Below are 18,590 nucleotides of genomic sequence, written 5' to 3'. Positions count from 1 at the left end.
AATTGTTAGCCAGATATTGTTCTGTGAATCAATTCATCATGTACACTGAAAAAAATATTGTTTGCTTAATAATACTAGTCACATTGTAGTATATGATAAAAATAAATATAAAATAAAAATAAATGCATTTATGAATTAATGAATAGTTGAAAGTTGAAAATTTCTCACCTGAGCTTTTATGTATTCATTTCACAGATATTTATACATTCTTAGTCCTTAAATTAAATTCATTATGGACATGGACTTAAAATCATTGTTTTATTTTATGGCCCTGCTGCCCTGGCTTTTGGCCTTTGTGCCCTCAAATAATTGACAACACTAAAGGCCAAGTGGCTTTGCCCCTAAAATGATGAAATTCCAGGCCTGCTGAGGAGACATAAAAAAGGACCAAGAAATCAAAACATAAGACAAGAGACATAAGACACAGAAAACATGAGCCAAAACACAAAAGACCCAGAGTACATGACAGATATTTTTCCCTCCTTTGCAGACCTGTCAGCCAAATTCAACCTTTCAAACGCACACCTGTTTCGCTTCTTTCTGATTAGACACTTTGTGAAATCCCTCCACCCTCATTTTCCAAATCGCCCCCCCCCCAGAAACAATGATCGACCAACTCTTATCTCTCAGCACCAGACAAAAAGGGCTAAGGGATGCCTGGGACTGGGACCTTGGGACCTCACTATCTGATGTGTGTTGGAAAACGAATATTAAACCGTGTACACACTTCCTCCATGGCCTGCTACAATGTAAAATGTTGCACAGAGTCCATCTCACTAATGCTAGGCTGGCCAAAATCTATCCTGACAGAACAGATGAGTGTAATAGATGTAAAGGCTCCCCTGCTGATGACGTTCATATGTTTCTGACCTGTCCACGACTATCAGAATACTGGTCTGCAATATTCAAAACGATTAGTGAAGTTATTGGCTGAACCATAAACCCTGAGCCCCTTGTGGTCCTCCTCAGCATCTCCCCCACACATGGCCTGTCCAAATCCTCACAGCACATTATTTCCTTTTCTCCCTTGCTTGCTCGAAGGCTTATCCTCCTTAAATGGACTCATGTCTCCCCTCCCACTCACAATAAATGGATCCATGAAATGCTGCAATGTATCACCCTGGAGAAGATAAGGTTCTCCCTTAAGGGTTCCTTATGTACATCCTATGAGGTGTGGAAACCTTTGGTAAACCATGTAGACTCCCTAACTATTGATGCTGAAAATGTCTAACTGAACACTCTACTCCCCCCTTCCTTTTTGTTTTTTCCTCTTTCCTCTTTCACTCCCCCTTCTGAATACTTAATGCGTTTCCCTTACTTGACAGTTAACCTGCTTATTTCCTTTTTTTGTTTGTTGTTACTGTTTGCGTGTCCCCTGATGTACCTGGGTGTGAGTGTGTTGTCTTTTGATAGGTTCTTTTTCTGATTGGGTGGATGAGTATAGGGTGTTCTGGTGGGTGGGAATTAAGATGGAACCTTCCTTCAGTACTTTGCTACTGTGATGTACCTCAATTAAGCACTTGAATGTATTATGGGGCCACTCCAGCATTAAAATCAAAAGAGATATTTATGAAAGAAAATGACAGAAGAATGAGTTTAATGACCTTTAGAGATGTTGGTGTATTTTGGTGCCACATGTTTTCCTCTGCTTCCAGTCTGTATGCTAAGCTAGGCTAACAGATGCTGCCTGCAGCTGTGTAGTGAAGACTGTGTTTAGGCTGATAAGGTGTCGACATCTCTCTCTCAGACAGACAGAGAAGATCATCCTCACTGTTTCAAGTCTTTCTTTACATTCAGTGTGAAAAAACAACGATGACAGCTCTGCTTTGGTTTCTGTGTTTTATTGATGATCTGCTTCAAACTGGAAGCTGTCCTGTCGGACATGCTCAGTTGGCAGCGATGATCTGATCCATCCAGGCGCGGAGCTCGGTGACGCGGGCGTACACGCCGGGCATGGTGGGAGTGCAGGTTCCACTGCCCCAAGACACGATACCAACCAGAGTCCAGGCTCCGGCCTTCTCACAGACCAGAGGACCGCCAGAGTCGCCCTAAAACAACAAACAAACAAACACGCATGTAAACAACAAACAGCAGCTCAGATCAACACTTTGACAGGACCGGCATGTGTCACCACCCACCATGCAGGAGGAGGCTCCGGAGGCTCCAGCACAGATCATCAGGTTGCTGATCTTGCTGCCCCAGTACTGACGGCACTGCTCATTGGTCAACAGGGGGAGGGAGGCCTGCTGCAGCAGGGCGGGGGTGTCAGGAGCTGCAAGACACACACACACACACACACACACACACACACACCAGGGTCACAGGTGGTCACACATCAGCTGACTTGTTTGAACAAAGCGAGCTCGTGTCTTGACTCCAGGCTCTGATCTGATCAATCTTTAGCTGTGATTCAGCACAAAGTGTCTCATGTTCAACTAAGTGTCAGAGATCCCACAAAGACCCACAGAACCCTGAGCTGGACTTCACCTGACCAATAGTGAGTGTGCTGCTGTGTGATTGGTTATCTCCATGTGTGTAGTTCATCTACTCTGCTCTGATTGGCCGGCTGATGCAGGTGCTCTCACCGTTGTAGCGGGTCAGGCCCCAGCCGCTGGTCACACACCTCATGCCTCCGGGGAAGTTGTCAGCGGTCTCAGCCACACACACCGGGGAAACACGCATGCCCATCTGAGCGGGGCTGGCCAGCTTGATGAGCAGGATGTCGTTGTTGATGGTGTAGCCGTTGTAGTTGGGGTGCTTGAAAACCTGACAGGAAATGACATCATTATGAGTGGTGGACACACACAAAGACACTGTGTGAGACGAAACGCAGACGTTGTTTGTCACCGACCTTTCCGACCTTCATGACCTGGATGGCCTCAGCGTTGGAGGAGCGGTCGTGTTCTCCGAGGATCACACGGTGGGATGTCCTGCAGGGAAAAGGATGGAAACATCAAGCGGCCATTTTGTGTCAAAAACATCTTTTGACAGGTGACTATTGGTAGGCGGAGCTTCATGTTACTATGGAACATGTTTGCACCTCAACGGTGAAGATGAAGGTGACAGGATGAAGGTTGTTACCTGACGTTGCAGTGAGCGGCTGTCACCACCCAGTTCTCGTTGATGAGAGAGCCGCCACAGAAGTGGAAGCCGGTGTAATCCTGAAACAAGGACAGAAGGACGACGTGTGTGTGAACATATCCTGTGTGTGAACATATCCTGTGTGTGTGTGTGTGTGTGTGTGTGTTTGTGTGTTTACCTGCAGGGACACCTGCCAGGGCCAGGAGTGAGGCACCGCCTCCTCACCGTTCACAATACGAGAGTAACCGGTGATGACGGGACTGATGGCGGGAGTGCCACAGCCTGGTGACATCATCATGACATCATAAACAAGGACATGGTGAGACAGGCGCAGGTGTTAAAGCTCAGCTCTTCATATTGACGTTGATGTTTATGCTGCAGTCTGTTGTCTTTATGCGATTGTTTCTGTTGTTGAATGTGTTGATGATTGAAGACTGATCTCTTCTGACTCTCAGGAACATTTAACATAACACGAAACAGTTTGTTGACGTCACATCAGCTGATCTGAGAGCTGCAGACATGATGTGGGTTATCTTTAACATCCTGAAGAAGCTCATACACTCATCATCAAGTGAATCATTTCAAAACAATAAATAATCTCAAATATGTCAGAACTTTGTAAACCTGGTGTTTACCGTCCCTGACTGCAACCACAGCGCCCTCTGCTGGTTGGTAAAAAAGCCAATAATCAATCAATCATAGCTAATGGATGAAAGTGAACACAGCATGCTTCACTCCCTCAGCTGTGACTCTGAGGGTAAAGAGTTGGTCTCACCGTAGGCGGCGCCGACAAAAGCGAGGCAGGAGAGGATCCACAGGAAGGCCATGGCTCGATCATGTTGGGTCTGTGCGAGCCTGGAGCTTTTATACTGCAGGGGAGCGACGTGATTGGACGAGACAGGACGGGACATGTTATCAGAGAGGGTGGGAGTTTGGACAGGTGGAGCTGACGGAGAGTTTTCCACCTGAGGAGGCAGGAACACGACGGTTAGAGACGAGAGAAAGACTGTTGGTTTATCACGGTAGCCAATCATAGAGCAGAGCGGTCTCTGCTGACCTCGCACTGTTAATGTAAAGAAAACACCACTACAACTGATTTCACACACAAACGACTCACAACAGCTTAACAAAGGTCCCCTCAGCATCCTTCTGTCACTTCCTCAGTAAACAGTGAAGGATTGATTGATTGATTATTGTCTCATTCTGTCGGCTGTTAGGAGGCGACTGATCCATCAGATCCGGAGGTTGTTGTGTTGTTGTGGTTGTGTGTTTGTTGTCTTCAGTATTGTTTGGAGCTGGAGATCATGCACACGTCCCATCCTCCTACAAGTGAGTGTGCGTTTCAGAAATGTTGAGATTTGATGTTGTTATTTTGGTACTTTTCTTTTGTCTGTGTTTTAGTTTTATGTTGCGACAGCGTTGTGTTTATGTTCTATTAGATTTAGGTACAAAAACCATTTGGTTAGGAAACAACATGGTTTGGATTTAAACACCTGGTTCTGTCTCCACAGACACGGCTGGGAAACTTACGCTTCGTTAACAGAATCCAGTGGTTTCACACTTAAAGAGGCTGTCTGACCTGTAACTCCTCTCAAGGTCTTTTTATTAATGTGTTGTGAAAAAGATGAACACATACAGATTCATTATACAATTGTTTTCCCACTTTTTTCCTTCCTCCATCCCACATGACACTGCATGAAAAGTGGGATTTTTGTTTGACTACTACGTTTAAACAAGAAAAATCACTATAAATGTAAACCCCAATAATAATATACACACACACACACACATATATATATATACACATATATATATATATATATATATATATATATATATATATATATATATATATATATATATATATATATATATATATATATATATATATATATATATATATATATATATATACACATACACATACACATATACATATATATATATATATATATATATATATATATATATATATATATATATATACATATATATATATATGTGTATATATATATATATGTGTGTGTGTATATATATACACACACACACACACATATATATACATATGTATATACACATATATGTGTGTATATATACACATATATACATATATATATATATATACATATACATATGTATACATATATATACATATACATATACATATACATATACATTATATATATATATATAAAATCTCGTTCTCACCCTGGTAGGGTGGTATCTGTGTCATCCTCAAGCTCGGGTCCTCTACCAGAGGCCTGGGAGTTTGAGGGTTCTGCGCAGTATCTTGGCTGTTCCTAGGACTGCGCTCTTCTGGACTGAGGCTTCAGATGTTGTTCCTGGGATCTGTTGGAGCCACTCTCCCAGTTTGGGGGTTACTGCCCCAAGTGCCCCCACTACCACGGGGACCTTCCACATCTGTTCCAGCTGCTCTTTCAACCCTTGGTACTTCTCAAGTTTCTCGTGTTCCTTCTTCCTGATGTTGGCGTCAGCTGGGACCGCCACATCTATCACCACCACCCTCTTCTGCTCTTTGTCCACCACCACTATGTCCGGTTGGTTAGCCAGGAGCTGTTTGTCAGTCTGGAAGCTGAAGTCCCACAGAACCTTGGCCCTGTTGTTCTCAGCCACCTTCTGTGGTATGGCCCATTGGGATTTGGGTACTTCTATTCCATACTGTTTGCAGATGTTCCTGTATACTATCCCAGCCACTTGGTTGTGCCTCTCCATGTACGCTGATCCAGCTAGCATCTTACACCCTGCTACTATGTGCTGGACTGTCTCAGGGGCTTCTTTGCACAGTCTGCATCTTGGGTCTGATCTACTCTGGTAGATCCTGGCCTTTTCCAGCCACTGGTAGGATTTCTTGATATCAGCCACTTCCTCTATCTGACGGTGGTACATGCCATATAGGGGCTTGTCCCTCCAGGTTGTCTGCTCCTCCTCATCCTCTGCACTCTCATCAGGGTTCTGCTGCCTGAGACATTCACTTAGCAGTTCATCCTTTGGGGCCATTTTTTCGATGTGTTCTCGAATTTTCGATGTTTCATCCTGGACCGTGGCCTTGACGCTCACTAGCCCTCGGCCTCCCTCTTTCCGTTTAGTGTATAGCCTCAGGGTGCTGGACTTGGGGTGGAACCCTCCGTGCATGGTGAGGAGCTTTCTAGTCTTGATATATGTGGCTTCTATCTCCTCCTTTGGCCAGCTTATGATACCAGCTGGGTATCTGATGACTGGTAGTGCGTACATGTTGATGGCTCGGATCTTGTTCTTACCATTCAGCTGACTTTTCAGGACCTGCCTTACTCTCTGGAGGTATTTGGCTGTGGTTAACTTCCTTGTGGCCTCTTCATGGTTTCCATTAGCCTGTGGGATGCCAAGGTTTTGGATATCACCTATGTTGCCCTCTGGTAGGTCAATCCCCTCAATCCTGATCATCTTGCCTCTCTTTGAGACCATCCGGCCACACTTGTCCAATCCGAATGACATCCCTATGTCATCGCTGTAGACCCTGGTGGTGTGGATCAGTGAGTCTATTTCTCGCTCGCTCCTGGCATACAGCTTGATGTCATCCATGTAGAGCAGGTGGCTGATTGTTGCCCCACTACGGAATCGGTACCCGTAGCCGCTCTTTGTGATGATCTGACTGAGGGGGTTAAGGCCTATGCAGAACAGCAGTGGTGATAGCGCATCTCCTTGGTACATGCCACATTTGATGTTGACTTGGGCAATCGGCTTTGAATTGGCCTCTAGGGTTGTCTTCCACATTTCCATCGAGTTCTGGATGAAGGCCCTTAGGTTCCTGTTGATCTTATACAGTTCCAGACATTCCAGTATCCATGTGTGCGGCATTGAGTCGTAGGCTTTCTTGTAGTCAATCCAGGCAGTGCACAGGTTGGTCTGTCTCTTCTCTACAGTCTCGGGTGACTGTTTTATCAACCAGTAGCTGGTGCTTGGCTCCTCTGGTGTTACTGCCAATTCCTTTCTGTGCCTCGCTCATGTATTGAGCCACATGCTTACTCATTTTTGCCGCAATGATGCCTGACAGGGCCTTCCATGTTGTGCAGAGGCAGGTAATTGGCCCGTAGTTGGATGGGATAGGTCCCTTCTGGGGGTCCTTCATGATTAGGACTGTCCTGCCCTGGGTTAGCCACTCTGGGTGGGTCCCATCCCTCAGCAGCTGGTTCATCTGTGCTGCTAGGTGTTCATGGAGTGCAGTTAGCTTCTTCAGCCAGTACATATGGATCATATCAGGGCCTGGTGCTGTCCAGCTCTTCATTTTTGACACTCTTTCTTGGATGTCTGCCATTGAGATGGTTACTGGTTCTTCTTCTGGGAGGTTGCTGTGGTCAGCTCTTAGGTCCACTAACCATTGGGCATCGGTGTTGTGTGATGCCTTTCTTTCCCATATGTCTTTCCAGTATTTTTCCAGCTCTTGGTGGGTCTGACTGGTTGTTGTTTCCCTGCCACTGAGAGTACACCTTGGCTGGTTCAGTGGAGAACAGCTTGTTTATTCTCCTGGCCTCTCCCTCCTTGGTGTATCTCTTCAACCGGGTGGCCAGAGCTGTTAGTCGTTGTTTGGCAGTTTCGAGTGCCTCTGGTATGGAGACTGAGTTGCACTTCCTGTGTTTCACCATGTTTCCTTTCTGCAGTTCTGCTAGCTGGCTAACTTCTCTCCGTGTTGCCTTTATCTTGGCCTCTAACCGTCTCTTCCATGGTGGGCGCTGTTTGTTATGTCCCGAGCCCACCTTATACCCTATATCTATATATAGATATAGATAGATAGATAGATAGATAGATAGATAAAGGACATGAATGAATTTACAGAGGAAAGGAAGATTTGCCAGGAAGGTGCTGTTTATTCAAAGAAAGAGCTTTATTAGCACAAACAAAAACACAGAACTATGTAGGAGATCTGCCCACACAAATGGGAAGCTCACTAGAAGCCCAAAATCCTACAGCATCGTGAAGTGTCCGTTTGCCACCTAGGAGCTGTAGGTAATGGTGAGTACACACTACAGGATTTTTCAAACCTTCACAGATTAGGAGACCGCACACACACTTGTTGATAACGAAAGACAGATCGCACAAGATCTCTCTCTGCTGATCTTATAGTGTGTGGTGTTCTCCGTAGTGCACACCACACACTAACCGATTCTTCAGCAGAGTATCAGGTTCTTCAGGCTCAATATTACAAATCTCGCGTGGTCAACAAACATGGCCGACGAACCGGAAGATGCAGTGGTGGTTGTTTAAGGCCTATTACTGGCTGAAAAAAACAAAACCAAACGACTATGGAAAAAGTCAAGGAGACGGCGAGAGTGTGGGCTGTATGCGTTACAGCGCGAGTTGGAGGCGAGTAAAAATTGTCACAAATATTACAGATAGCTTCGAGAGCAGCCCCGTGCGCTCTGGCCCCTGGTACTGCGAGTCACCATGGCAACAGGTAAATAAAAGGCTGACTCAGCTCGCGTCTTGATTGGCTGTTGCTCCGGTACACGTGACATCACACGCTGTGTGTGCTCGGCTCCGCTCGGAACACCCCACAAACTACAGGATTTCTAGTCGCAAATATTAAACATGTTCATCATTTACGATCTCTCCTTCCGACGCCTTCCGAGTGGATCTGACCGGACAAAATCACTCTTAACACACCCCACACCACAGGAAAATCAGACACCATGTCCTTTGCAAACATCAGATAATCGGGCCTTTGCTGGCTTTGATCGTAAGCGGGAAATCAGGACAAAAATCACCCCGATTATCCTGTAGTGTGTATCTGCCTTAACTGGCAGCATTCTGTCTGAACTTGACTGCAGCGTGGCACATAGCTCTGTCAGGCCTGGGCTAGAGGCGGGACTCAGATGCAGAGTGGGATCAGATATACAGGCTTTTATTCTGAAATTCTTAGGTTCTTTGACAGAGTGACAAAGCAATGGGCTGTGAACAATTATCTTATCTAGAGCAAGGCAGACTAATAAAGAACAAAAACACGGAACAGTCCAAAATTGGAGGAAAAGAAACAAAAACCTACAAAACAAAACCACTCCAAAGGATTGAAAATCGAACTAGAGAAAAGATAAATAACAAAAATTCACTCCTCAGCAGGCAAGCAAAAGACTACGATCTAAACTCAGACTAGGCTTTAAAAAATGTACAACAAAAAAATCACTTCAACGGAGGAAAGCAAAACAGCTATAAAACAAAACTACACTTAACAGGCTGAGCTGTGAAAAATTAGTTAAACAAAAGATCACTCCAGTGGAGGAAAGAAAAGGCTATAAACTTAAACTGCGAGACAGAGCTGCGCTATAAAATTATCAAACAAAAAAATCACTTGTAAAGAGGCAAAAGAATACAGAGTTACCAACAAGAAGATCAAGACTAGGACAAGACGAGGGCTGTGGCGAAAGCCTGGGCTGCATGGTGGAATGACACACTCTGGCACAAGACAAAGGGAGACGCAGACTATAAAACACATGAGGGTAAAGGGGAACAGGTGGACACAATCAGGAATCAGGGGAGGCAATCAGAAGGATGACACATGAGGAAGGGCAAGTGACCTGAAACGAGAGGAGAGTTAGTTTTCAAAATAAAACAGGAACAAAAACCCAGAATGAGACAACCCTCACCACTCTGTGACAAGCTCGGTGAGCTCCTGGCTGCGAAAGGCCGGAGGTTGCACAATCCATCCAGACAACCGAGATCTCTCTTCCTCATCAGACATCAGGTCTATGGTGGCACACTTCCAAAGGTCCACCTCATCCTCAGCTAGCACACTCTTTCTCGCTTCCAGCAGCTGTAAAAGCAATCAATAAAGACAATCAGTACTGCGCGATGCACTGCGTATGTACATCACACATTTATTAATGCACCTGAAAAATAATCACATTGACCAAAAACTGATCTAATCTAATAAGTCTTACCCTCTCTCTTCTTGATTGACTCCGAGCTGAACTCTTCACAGCTTCCGTCTGCGATGCAAGATCTGGTTGGTTGTACCTGAAGCTCCTGCGTACTGTCTTGTATTGTCTTACAGGCAGCTGGAAAACAATTAAATGAGAGTGGTATGAATAAAAAAACGTCAACGTCAGAATTAGGGGGAGGGGGGTCATGGGGGGGACAACTGCCAAGCAAGGCCCAAATCCATTTCCGCCAATTCACGGCACTTTTCGGTGTTGCCTGCAAATTGCCGTGTGCAGTCGTAAACCTGAACTTCCACGACAGTCTACAGTGCTGCTTACTGACTTATTCCCATGTTTCATGCAGTGAGCAATCCCTAACCCAGTTATATGTGGCATATTTCCAGTTTTGTAATATCATTCTTCTTGCTAAAAGAGTGCTGAAAGCCATCATGTTGATTGGTAGTTTGGTCAAGCAGACTTTTCTCAGAGTCATCCCAAGCAAAGGAATAAAGGGCATCAGTGGAGTCTTACATACTGAGAGCTTTGTATCAGAACGAGCTAATTTAACTTGCGGTGTCCCACATTGTATCCCTGCGGTGTATTATATAACACTGCTTTCTGTCCTCTTCCCTCTATGATCCGATATCTTGGTGGCGACCTCATGCAAAGCAAAATGAGCCCTCGTCTCTGACTGACAAAGGAAACCTAAGTTCAGGTCACAGTTCACCACTCGTCCCCGTCTGATCTGACAGAATTGCGGGCTGCCTCCCCACCTGTCACTTCCCACTCTTTGCGCATCGGCGCACCAACCACCGCAACCAAAATCGTTCCTGCTTCCACAGTCAAGGCAATTGGCCGCTGGTCGTCATCAACTTGCTAGTGCGATGTTCGTCTCAAACTCAAAGAAATCATATGTGCTCAGAAGGCCATGAGCAAGACCTTACAGTATACCATCATGTAAACCTTTCAGTGAATAAATGCTGCGTTGAAGTGGATGGCTGGGTTACATCATACTTCATGCTTGCATAGGCTCACCCAGGCTGGTGCTGAACTCAATTGTTCTTTGGGGGGTATGCATCGCGCTCCCCGGATTGACTTAGCATTCAGCTTGTCAGATCTGGGGAGCTTTTGGAGTGGAGCCTTCAGCGCCAAGCCTATGTGTATATCATTTGTTGCAGTAAATGATTTAATCAGTGACGAGAGGGATCCTGAATGAACTATGCTTTCAATTTAAGGCACCTAGCTCATTGGTCGCTCTCTTCAGAGAGGACCCCTCCCTGGTACTGTAATGAGCGATCTGTCCTTGCTCCTATATCACCTTTGCAAAGTCTTTCTATCAAATTGGCTAGAGAAGCAAAAACACATCCAGTAATCTCTCACCTAACAATGATATGGATTAAAGTTTCCTGGCTGTTGAGCTAGATCCTTATTTGAACTTCTTCTCGAGTATCTGGCTGAATCAATACTATCAATATCAATATCAATAAATCCCCTTTTCCTTTGAAGAACTGGCGGGAAAGGGTTAGGAATGGAATACTGAAATCTTTTGATGATTTATCACAGCAGTTTGGTATTCCAAGATCTCAATTTTTTAGATATCTACAGCTTCATTTACTCTCAGGGTTTTTTGGATCCATCGCACTCATTCCTATGGATTCAGGGTTATTAGAGGAGGTTCTAACAATCAACGGTAAAGGCCACGAGGTAGCTAAATTCTGTTTCATAATATTTAGGAACCTGGGTCATGGGGCTTTCGCTGCTCTCAAGAAGGCATGGGAAAAGGATTTGAACCTGACATTAGATAACAAGGACTGGGAGAGTATTTGCAAGAATATTAAAGCACTGTCAAGAGAGGCAAAGATACGTTTAATTAACTTTAACATCATTCATCGTTTTTATTGGACGCCTTCCAATTTGTGTAGACTTGGGTTAATAGACTCGCCAAAATGTTGAAAATGCAAGTCCGAAGAAGGTCACTTAATCCATGCTTATGGTCCTGTGATATGATTCAGGAATTTTGGCTGAGAATATATGCAAATATATGTGAGTTTTTAGAAACACAAATACCATTCGACCCCAGATTATTTGTGTTAGGCGATGGATCAGTTCTATTGGGAAGGGATAAACATGTAAATAATTGGGTCCAGACTAGTAGTATGATAGGCAGACAGATGCTTCTTAGACATTGGAGGGCGGAGGAAATGCCATCCTTAAAGGAATGGAATGCAGAGAGAGTGGCTGCATTCAAAGGGATGCCCCATAAACAGTTTGGAAAGCTGGAGGTATATCTTAAAAAGTGAGGCAAGTATGTAACCTCTCTGGAGGGAGCATGACTGGGGCTTATGATGGGGAGAGTCGCAAGCAATGCTGTCTGTTGTTTTTAGTTTTTGCTTTTTGAACCTATGCAATGACAAAACATACTTGGTATGTATAGGCTTACTGTGCTTCTTAAATGTATATATGTCTGTATTTATACATATATCTGGAGGATAGAGGCCTGGACTTTTTAGAAAGCCTCTGCACAGTGCATGGAATGGACTTTAAGTTGACTTCTACGGACAAAATATTGGTAGTGGCAAACTGTTGTTGAGGGTGGGGGTTGGGGGGCTGACTGTACTTGCTGTACTGTAAAACCTTAATACAAAATATTAATCACAAAAAAAGAGTCTCTGTGACTCATGTGTTATATCTTCCAGATGGCGTGGAGCCAGCTGTACATGAACCTTTGAATGTATGCACTGTGTGTCACTCTATAGCTTCTTCACAGCCCACAGTCGGTAACTCTGCAGCCTGATAACAGGACGACAGAAGCAGTGTAACATTTACACCTTGAATCTACTGACTACATGAGAACATTACAACACAGACCTCTTCAGCTCTTATATTCTATGACACAGAGAAAAACTAGCTGAATAAAAATATACTCGAACTGCAGAACTAATGCCTTACGTTACTCCTTACTATAAGAAAGTAATCTGAGTTCTGAAAGGAATTACTTTGTAATCCAGTTACTCCAACACCGTTGCCTCTGCTGGCAGATATGTAGGCTGCACACATCATACTGCTGCTTCCTGTCTCAATGGTACGTTAATTTTAATGAGCTCTGCTGAAATAACATTAAAACGCTTTTTTGTAATCTGTTACGTCTGCAGGTGGTTTGCTCAGAATGCTTCCAGGTTGAAGATCATCTCTGTTTGGATCACATTAGTTTGTTGTTGGGTAATCTGTTGATCTTATCATGTTATCCCTACTTTGAGTTTAGCTTCATCACAAATCTCTGATGTATAACTTTCTCATCAACAATTATGTTGTTTTGTGTTTAAGTAACATTTGGAGCTTGATCCAACACAGTTGGCTTTGAGAATCCAAAATGAATCTGTTGTTACCAGAATAACTGCTACATGACCCCCGTGACACATGCAGACCGCCGTCAGCACGGGCCAGGTGCACAGCATGCTTTAACTGAGACACAGATTTTCCTGGTTTTGGAGGTTTATCATCTTTCTTTGATTAATCTTAAATAACTTTAAATTATTAACCATTAAGAAGCTCAAAAAAAGGAAACACACATTTTTAAAACCTGTAACATTGTGAACTTCCTTCTGTTCTGAGATATTCCTGACTGACTGAGTTAAATGTATGATCAGGTTGTTAAGTCATTTATATTTAATCTTATAGTTTTGTACCAAACTAGAGCTGTAGCTACATGAGCCACTGCAGGGTTAGCAAGTTAAGGAGTTAGCTTGCTAACTTGTGTTTTGTGTCAGTAAAGATAACATGCTGATTGATTCATTAAAATGACAGAAGAATGAGTTTAATGACCTTTAGAGATGTTGGTGTATGTTGGTGCCACATGTTTTCCTCTGCTTCCAGTCTGTATGCTAAGCTAGGCTAACAGATGCTGCCTGCAGCTGTGTAGTGAAGACTGTGTTTAGGCTGATAAGGTGTCGACATCTCTCTCTCAGACAGACAGAGAAGATCATCCTCACTGTTTCAAGTCTTTCTTTACATTCAGTGTGAACAAACAACGATGACAGCTCTGCTTTGGTTTCTGTGTTTTATTGATGATCTGCTTCAAACTGGAAGCTGTCCTGTCGGACATGCTCAGTTGGCAGCGATGATCTGATCCATCCAGGCGCGGAGCTCGGTGACGCGGGCGTACACGCCGGGCATGGTGGGAGTGCAGGTTCCACTGCCCCAAGACACGATACCAACCAGAGTCCAGGCTCCGGCCTTCTCACAGACCAGAGGACCGCCAGAGTCGCCCTAAAACAACAAACAAACAAACACGCATGTAAACAACAAACAGCAGCTCAGATCAACACTTTGACAGGACCGGCATGTGTCACCACCCACCATGCAGGAGGAGGCTCCGGAGGCTCCAGCACAGATCATCAGGTTGCTGATCTTGCTGCCCCAGTACTGACGGCACTGCTCATTGGTCAACAGGGGGAGGGAGGCCTGCTGCAGCAGGGCGGGGGTGTCAGGAGCTGCAACACACACACACACACACACACACACACACACACACACACACACACACACACACACACACCAGGGTCACAGGTGGTCACACATCAGCTGACTTGTTTGAACAAAGCGAGCTCGTGTCTTGACTCCAGGCTCTGATCTGATCAATCTTTAGCTGTGATTCAGCACAAAGTGTCTCATGTTCAACTAAGTGTCAGAGATCCCACAAAGACCCACAGAACCCTGAGCTGGACTTCACCTGACCAATAGTGAGTGTGCTGCTGTGTGATTGGTTATCTCCATGTGTGTAGTTCATCTGCTCTGCTCTGATTGGCCGGCTGATGCAGGTGCTCTCACCGTTGTAGCGGGTCAGGCCCCAGCCGCTGGTCACACACCTCATGCCTCCGGGGAAGTTGTCAGCGGTCTCAGCCACACACACCGGGGAAACACGCATGCCCATCTGAGCGGGGCTGGCCAGCTTGATGAGCAGGATGTCGTTGTTGATGGTGTAGCCGTTGTAGTTGGGGTGCTTGAAAACCTGACAGGAAATGACATCATTATGAGTGGTGGACACACACAAAGACACTGTGTGAGACGAAACGCAGACGTTGTTTGTCACCGACCTTTCCGACCTTCATGACCTGGATGGCCTCAGCGTTGGAGGAGCGGTCGTGTTCTCCGAGGATCACACGGTGGGATGTCCTGCAGGGAAAAGGATGGAAACATCAAGCGGCCATTTTGTGTCAAAAACATCTTTTGACAGGTGACTATTGGTAGGCGGAGCTTCATGTTACTATGGAACATGTTTGCACCTCAACGGTGAAGATGAAGGTGACAGGATGAAGGTTGTTACCTGACGTTGCAGTGAGCGGCTGTCACCACCCAGTTCTCGTTGATGAGAGAGCCGCCACAGAAGTGGAAGCCGGTGTAATCCTGAAACAAGGACAGAAGGACGACGTGTGTGTGAACATATCCTGTGTGTGAACATATCCTGTGTGTGTGTGTGTGTGTGTGTGTGTTTGTGTGTTTACCTGCAGGGACACCTGCCAGGGCCAGGAGTGAGGCACCGCCTCCTCACCGTTCACAATACGAGAGTAACCGGTGATGACGGGACTGATGGCGGGAGTGCCACAGCCTGGTGACATCATCATGACATCATAAACAAGGACATGGTGAGACAGGCGCAGGTGTTAAAGCTCAGCTCTTCATATTGACGTTGATGTTTATGCTGCAGTCTGTTGTCTTTATGCGATTGTTTCTGTTGTTGAATGTGTTGATGATTGAAGACTGATCTCTTCTGACTCTCAGGAACATTTAACATAACACGAAACAGTTTGTTGACGTCACATCAGCTGATCTGAGAGCTGCAGACATGATGTGGGTTATCTTTAACATCCTGAAGAAGCTCATACACTCATCATCAAGTGAATCATTTCAAAACAATAAATAATCTCAAATATGTCAGAACTTTGTAAACCTGGTGTTTACCGTCCCTGACTGCAACCACAGCGCCCTCTGCTGGTTGGTAAAAAAGCCAATAATCAATCAATCATAGCTAATGGATGAAAGTGAACACAGCATGCTTCACTCCCTCAGCTGTGACTCTGAGGGTAAAGAGTTGGTCTCACCGTAGGCGGCGCCGACAAAGGCGAGGCAGGAGAGGATCCACAGGAAGGCCATGGCTCGATCATGTTGGGTCTGTGCGAGCCTGGAGCTTTTATACTGCAGGGGAGCGACGTGATTGGACGAGACAGGACGGGACATGTTATCAGAGAGGGTGGGAGTTTGGACAGGTGGAGCTGACGGAGAGTTTTCCACCTGAGGAGGCAGGAACACGACGGTTAGAGACGAGAGAAAGACTGTTGGTTTAACACGGTAGCCAATCACAGAGCAGAACGGTCTCTGCTGACCTCGCAGGAAACAACATGGTTTGGATTTAAACACCTGGTTCTGTCTCCACAGACACGGCTGGGAAAGTTACGCTTCGTTAACAGAATCCAGTGGTTTCACACTTGAGGAGGCTGACCTGTAACTCCTCCCCCATCACCTCCACCTCCTGACAGACAGGCAGCTCAGAGATGTGATGTGTAATGTTTCCTGCCAGTTTCAATTTGATAGAGAAGATGTTTGTGTTTCCTTTTTCAAACTAAGTTCACCTTTGGTTAAACCACTGAATAGTTCCAGAGTCAAAGCTTTGAGTGTCACAATGAGAAATCAGTTAGATCACATGTTAAATAAGTGGGGTTGCATGTAAAACTCATACAAATGTTAATGTGAAACTTGTCAAAACTCCTGCATCTCATGATGTGATTAACTGACCAACAATCAATCTTTATTCACTGATTTGGTGAAACTGGATCATATTTGAATGGATAAATGCTTTCCGTTTTCTGTTTATGATGTCCTCTGACTCTGCATGAACCCCCTGATTTACAACTGCTAACTGTATCAGGCTCCAAGTGAACAAGGCTGGTCTCTGGACCAAAACTAGACCCTGAGACCAGTTTGACAAAAGGAAATGCAGTTCTGAGCTGGTTTACAGAGTTTGGCTGCTATCAGTGTCGCAGAGCGTCTCTGGAACAGAAGAGGAGCTCACGCTAACATCACCCCTGACTTTTACAAACAAATTGTAGAATCTGGAGCGTGCAGGAAAGCATACATGTGAAGAGCTGAATGATGGCGTCCATCACGGTGAATGAGAGAGAACCCGAACATGGTCTGCAGCCATCTTAAATACAGGTGAGCCAGGTGGCACAAGTGAGCCCAGAGGCACGGTTGAGCTACGCCTCCTCTGACAAGCCGGCCTGCAGCCTGCCCACAGGCACATTCAGCGGTAACGCTATTGGCTGCTCTTGATGCCAATCAATATTCTGGACCTTCCCTCCGTACCTTTCTCTTTCATGACAACTTTAAACCCACGCGCACACCTTGTTACCTGTTCACTTCATGTGGAACTCAAGTCTTGTGTACAGACGTACTCTGTTAGTGGTCCAACATGTGGTAACATGAAGACAGGTTTAGAACATGGGCATGTTTCTGCTGTACGAGCAGTTTAGACTCTGGACTGTCAGTGTCATAGTGAGTACTGCTGCCTCACAGCCAGAAGGTCCTGGTTCAAATCCAGCTGGCACAGGCCTCCGAAGTGTGTGTGTGTATGTGTGTGTGTGCAGGACTCTGCCCACTGCTCCTCCAGAACAGGTTAACAACAGAGGACCCGCTTCACTGTGATGTGCAGAGACACTGATTCTTCTGATGTGTGTCGATAAATAGATGACAACATTTCACACTAAAACGAATCTTTGAATATGTTTATATTTCATACATACGCTATATTGCCAAAAGTTTTCCCTCACCCATCCAAATGATTGAAATCAGGTGTTAGCAGCTACTGGACACACAGACTGTTTCTACAAACATGTGAAAGAATGTGTCGCTCTCAGGAGCTCAGTGAATTCCAGCGTGGTACTGTGATAGGATGCCACCTGTGACACAAGTCCAGTCGTGAAGTTTCCTCGCTCCTAAATATTCCACAGTCAGCTGTCAGTGGTATTATAACAAAGTGGAAGCGATTGGGAACGACAGCAACTCAGCCATGAAGTGGTCAGCCGCGTAAACTGACGGAGGGGGTCAGCGGCTGCTGAGGCGCAGAGTGCGCAGAGGTCGCCAACTTTCTGCAGAGTCAATCACTACAGACCTCCAAACTTCATGTGGCCTTCAGATTAGCTCAAGAACAGTAGAGAGCTTCATGGAATGGGTTTCCATGGCCGAGCAGCTGCATCCAAGCCAAACATCAGCAAGTGCAATGCAAAGCGTCAGATGCAGTGGTGTAAAGCACGCTGACACTTGACTCTAGAGCAGCGGAGACGTGTTCTCTGGAGTGACGAATCACACTTCTCCATGACATGACTGTGCAACAGTGCACAAAGCAAGGTCCATTAAGACATGGATGAAAGAGTTTGGTGTGTATCAGGCACGTGCACACATAGGGCTGTCCACTGCAGCAGGAGGACAATCAACAAAATCAACAAATAACAGATAATCTAAAGGGAGTGAGTAGCCCTACATACAACCAACAGAAGAAACAACACCACTGGACTGTAACTTTAATTTATGTAATGGATAATGCCGGAC

The 18,590-nt window shown here is 45.3% G+C and overlaps 2 protein-coding genes across 2 annotated transcripts; both read right to left on the bottom strand.

Moving 5' to 3' along the window:
- Nucleotides 1-1,825: 1,825 nt before the first annotated feature.
- LOC115580467 (chymotrypsin A-like) lies at nt 1,826-9,511 on the bottom strand. The gene is made up of 8 exons (XM_030414819.1): nt 9,456-9,511; nt 3,857-4,046; nt 3,260-3,363; nt 3,082-3,161; nt 2,852-2,930; nt 2,586-2,766; nt 2,139-2,272; nt 1,826-2,048 (listed from the first exon to the last, which is right to left on the bottom strand). Exons 1-8 carry the CDS (start codon nt 9,507-9,509, stop codon nt 1,887-1,889), a joined length of 984 nt encoding a protein of 327 aa, XP_030270679.1. The 5' UTR covers nt 9,510-9,511; the 3' UTR covers nt 1,826-1,886.
- Nucleotides 9,512-14,032: 4,521 nt separating this feature from the next.
- Nucleotides 14,033-16,238, bottom strand: LOC115580468 (chymotrypsin A). Its single transcript, XM_030414820.1, has 7 exons — nt 16,088-16,238; nt 15,491-15,594; nt 15,313-15,392; nt 15,083-15,161; nt 14,817-14,997; nt 14,346-14,479; nt 14,033-14,255 (listed from the first exon to the last, which is right to left on the bottom strand). The coding sequence occupies exons 1-7, from the start codon at nt 16,221-16,223 to the stop codon at nt 14,094-14,096; spliced, it is 876 nt and encodes a 291-aa protein (XP_030270680.1). The 5' UTR covers nt 16,224-16,238; the 3' UTR covers nt 14,033-14,093.
- Between the last annotated feature and the right edge of the window lie 2,352 nt (nt 16,239-18,590).

The sequence above is a fragment of the Sparus aurata genome, chromosome 4 (assembly GCF_900880675.1).
Source record: "Sparus aurata chromosome 4, fSpaAur1.1, whole genome shotgun sequence".
In the NCBI taxonomy this organism is placed as follows: Eukaryota; Metazoa; Chordata; class Actinopteri; order Spariformes; family Sparidae; genus Sparus; species Sparus aurata.
Note: the sequence above shows the minus strand (reverse complement) of the source record. Positions and strands in the feature narration are given on the sequence as shown.

Coding starts and splice junctions, on each gene's coding strand:
- LOC115580467 (XM_030414819.1), bottom strand. CDS start 9,509: ATGCAGCCCAGGCTTTCGCCACAGCCCTCGTCTTGTCCTAGTCTTGAT. Junction 2,273..2,585: donor GGGCCTGACCCGCTACAACG/GTGAGAGCACCT, acceptor TGTGTCTTGCAG/CTCCTGACACCCCCGCCCTG. Junction 2,049..2,138: donor CCGGAGCCTCCTCCTGCATG/GTGGGTGGTGAC, acceptor TTGTTGTTTTAG/GGCGACTCTGGCGGTCCTCT.
- LOC115580468 (XM_030414820.1), bottom strand. CDS start 16,223: ATGTCCCGTCCTGTCTCGTCCAATCACGTCGCTCCCCTGCAGTATAAA. Junction 15,393..15,490: donor CCTGGCAGGTGTCCCTGCAG/GTAAACACACAA, acceptor TCCTTGTTTCAG/GATTACACCGGCTTCCACTT. Junction 14,256..14,345: donor CCGGAGCCTCCTCCTGCATG/GTGGGTGGTGAC, acceptor TTGTTGTTTTAG/GGCGACTCTGGCGGTCCTCT.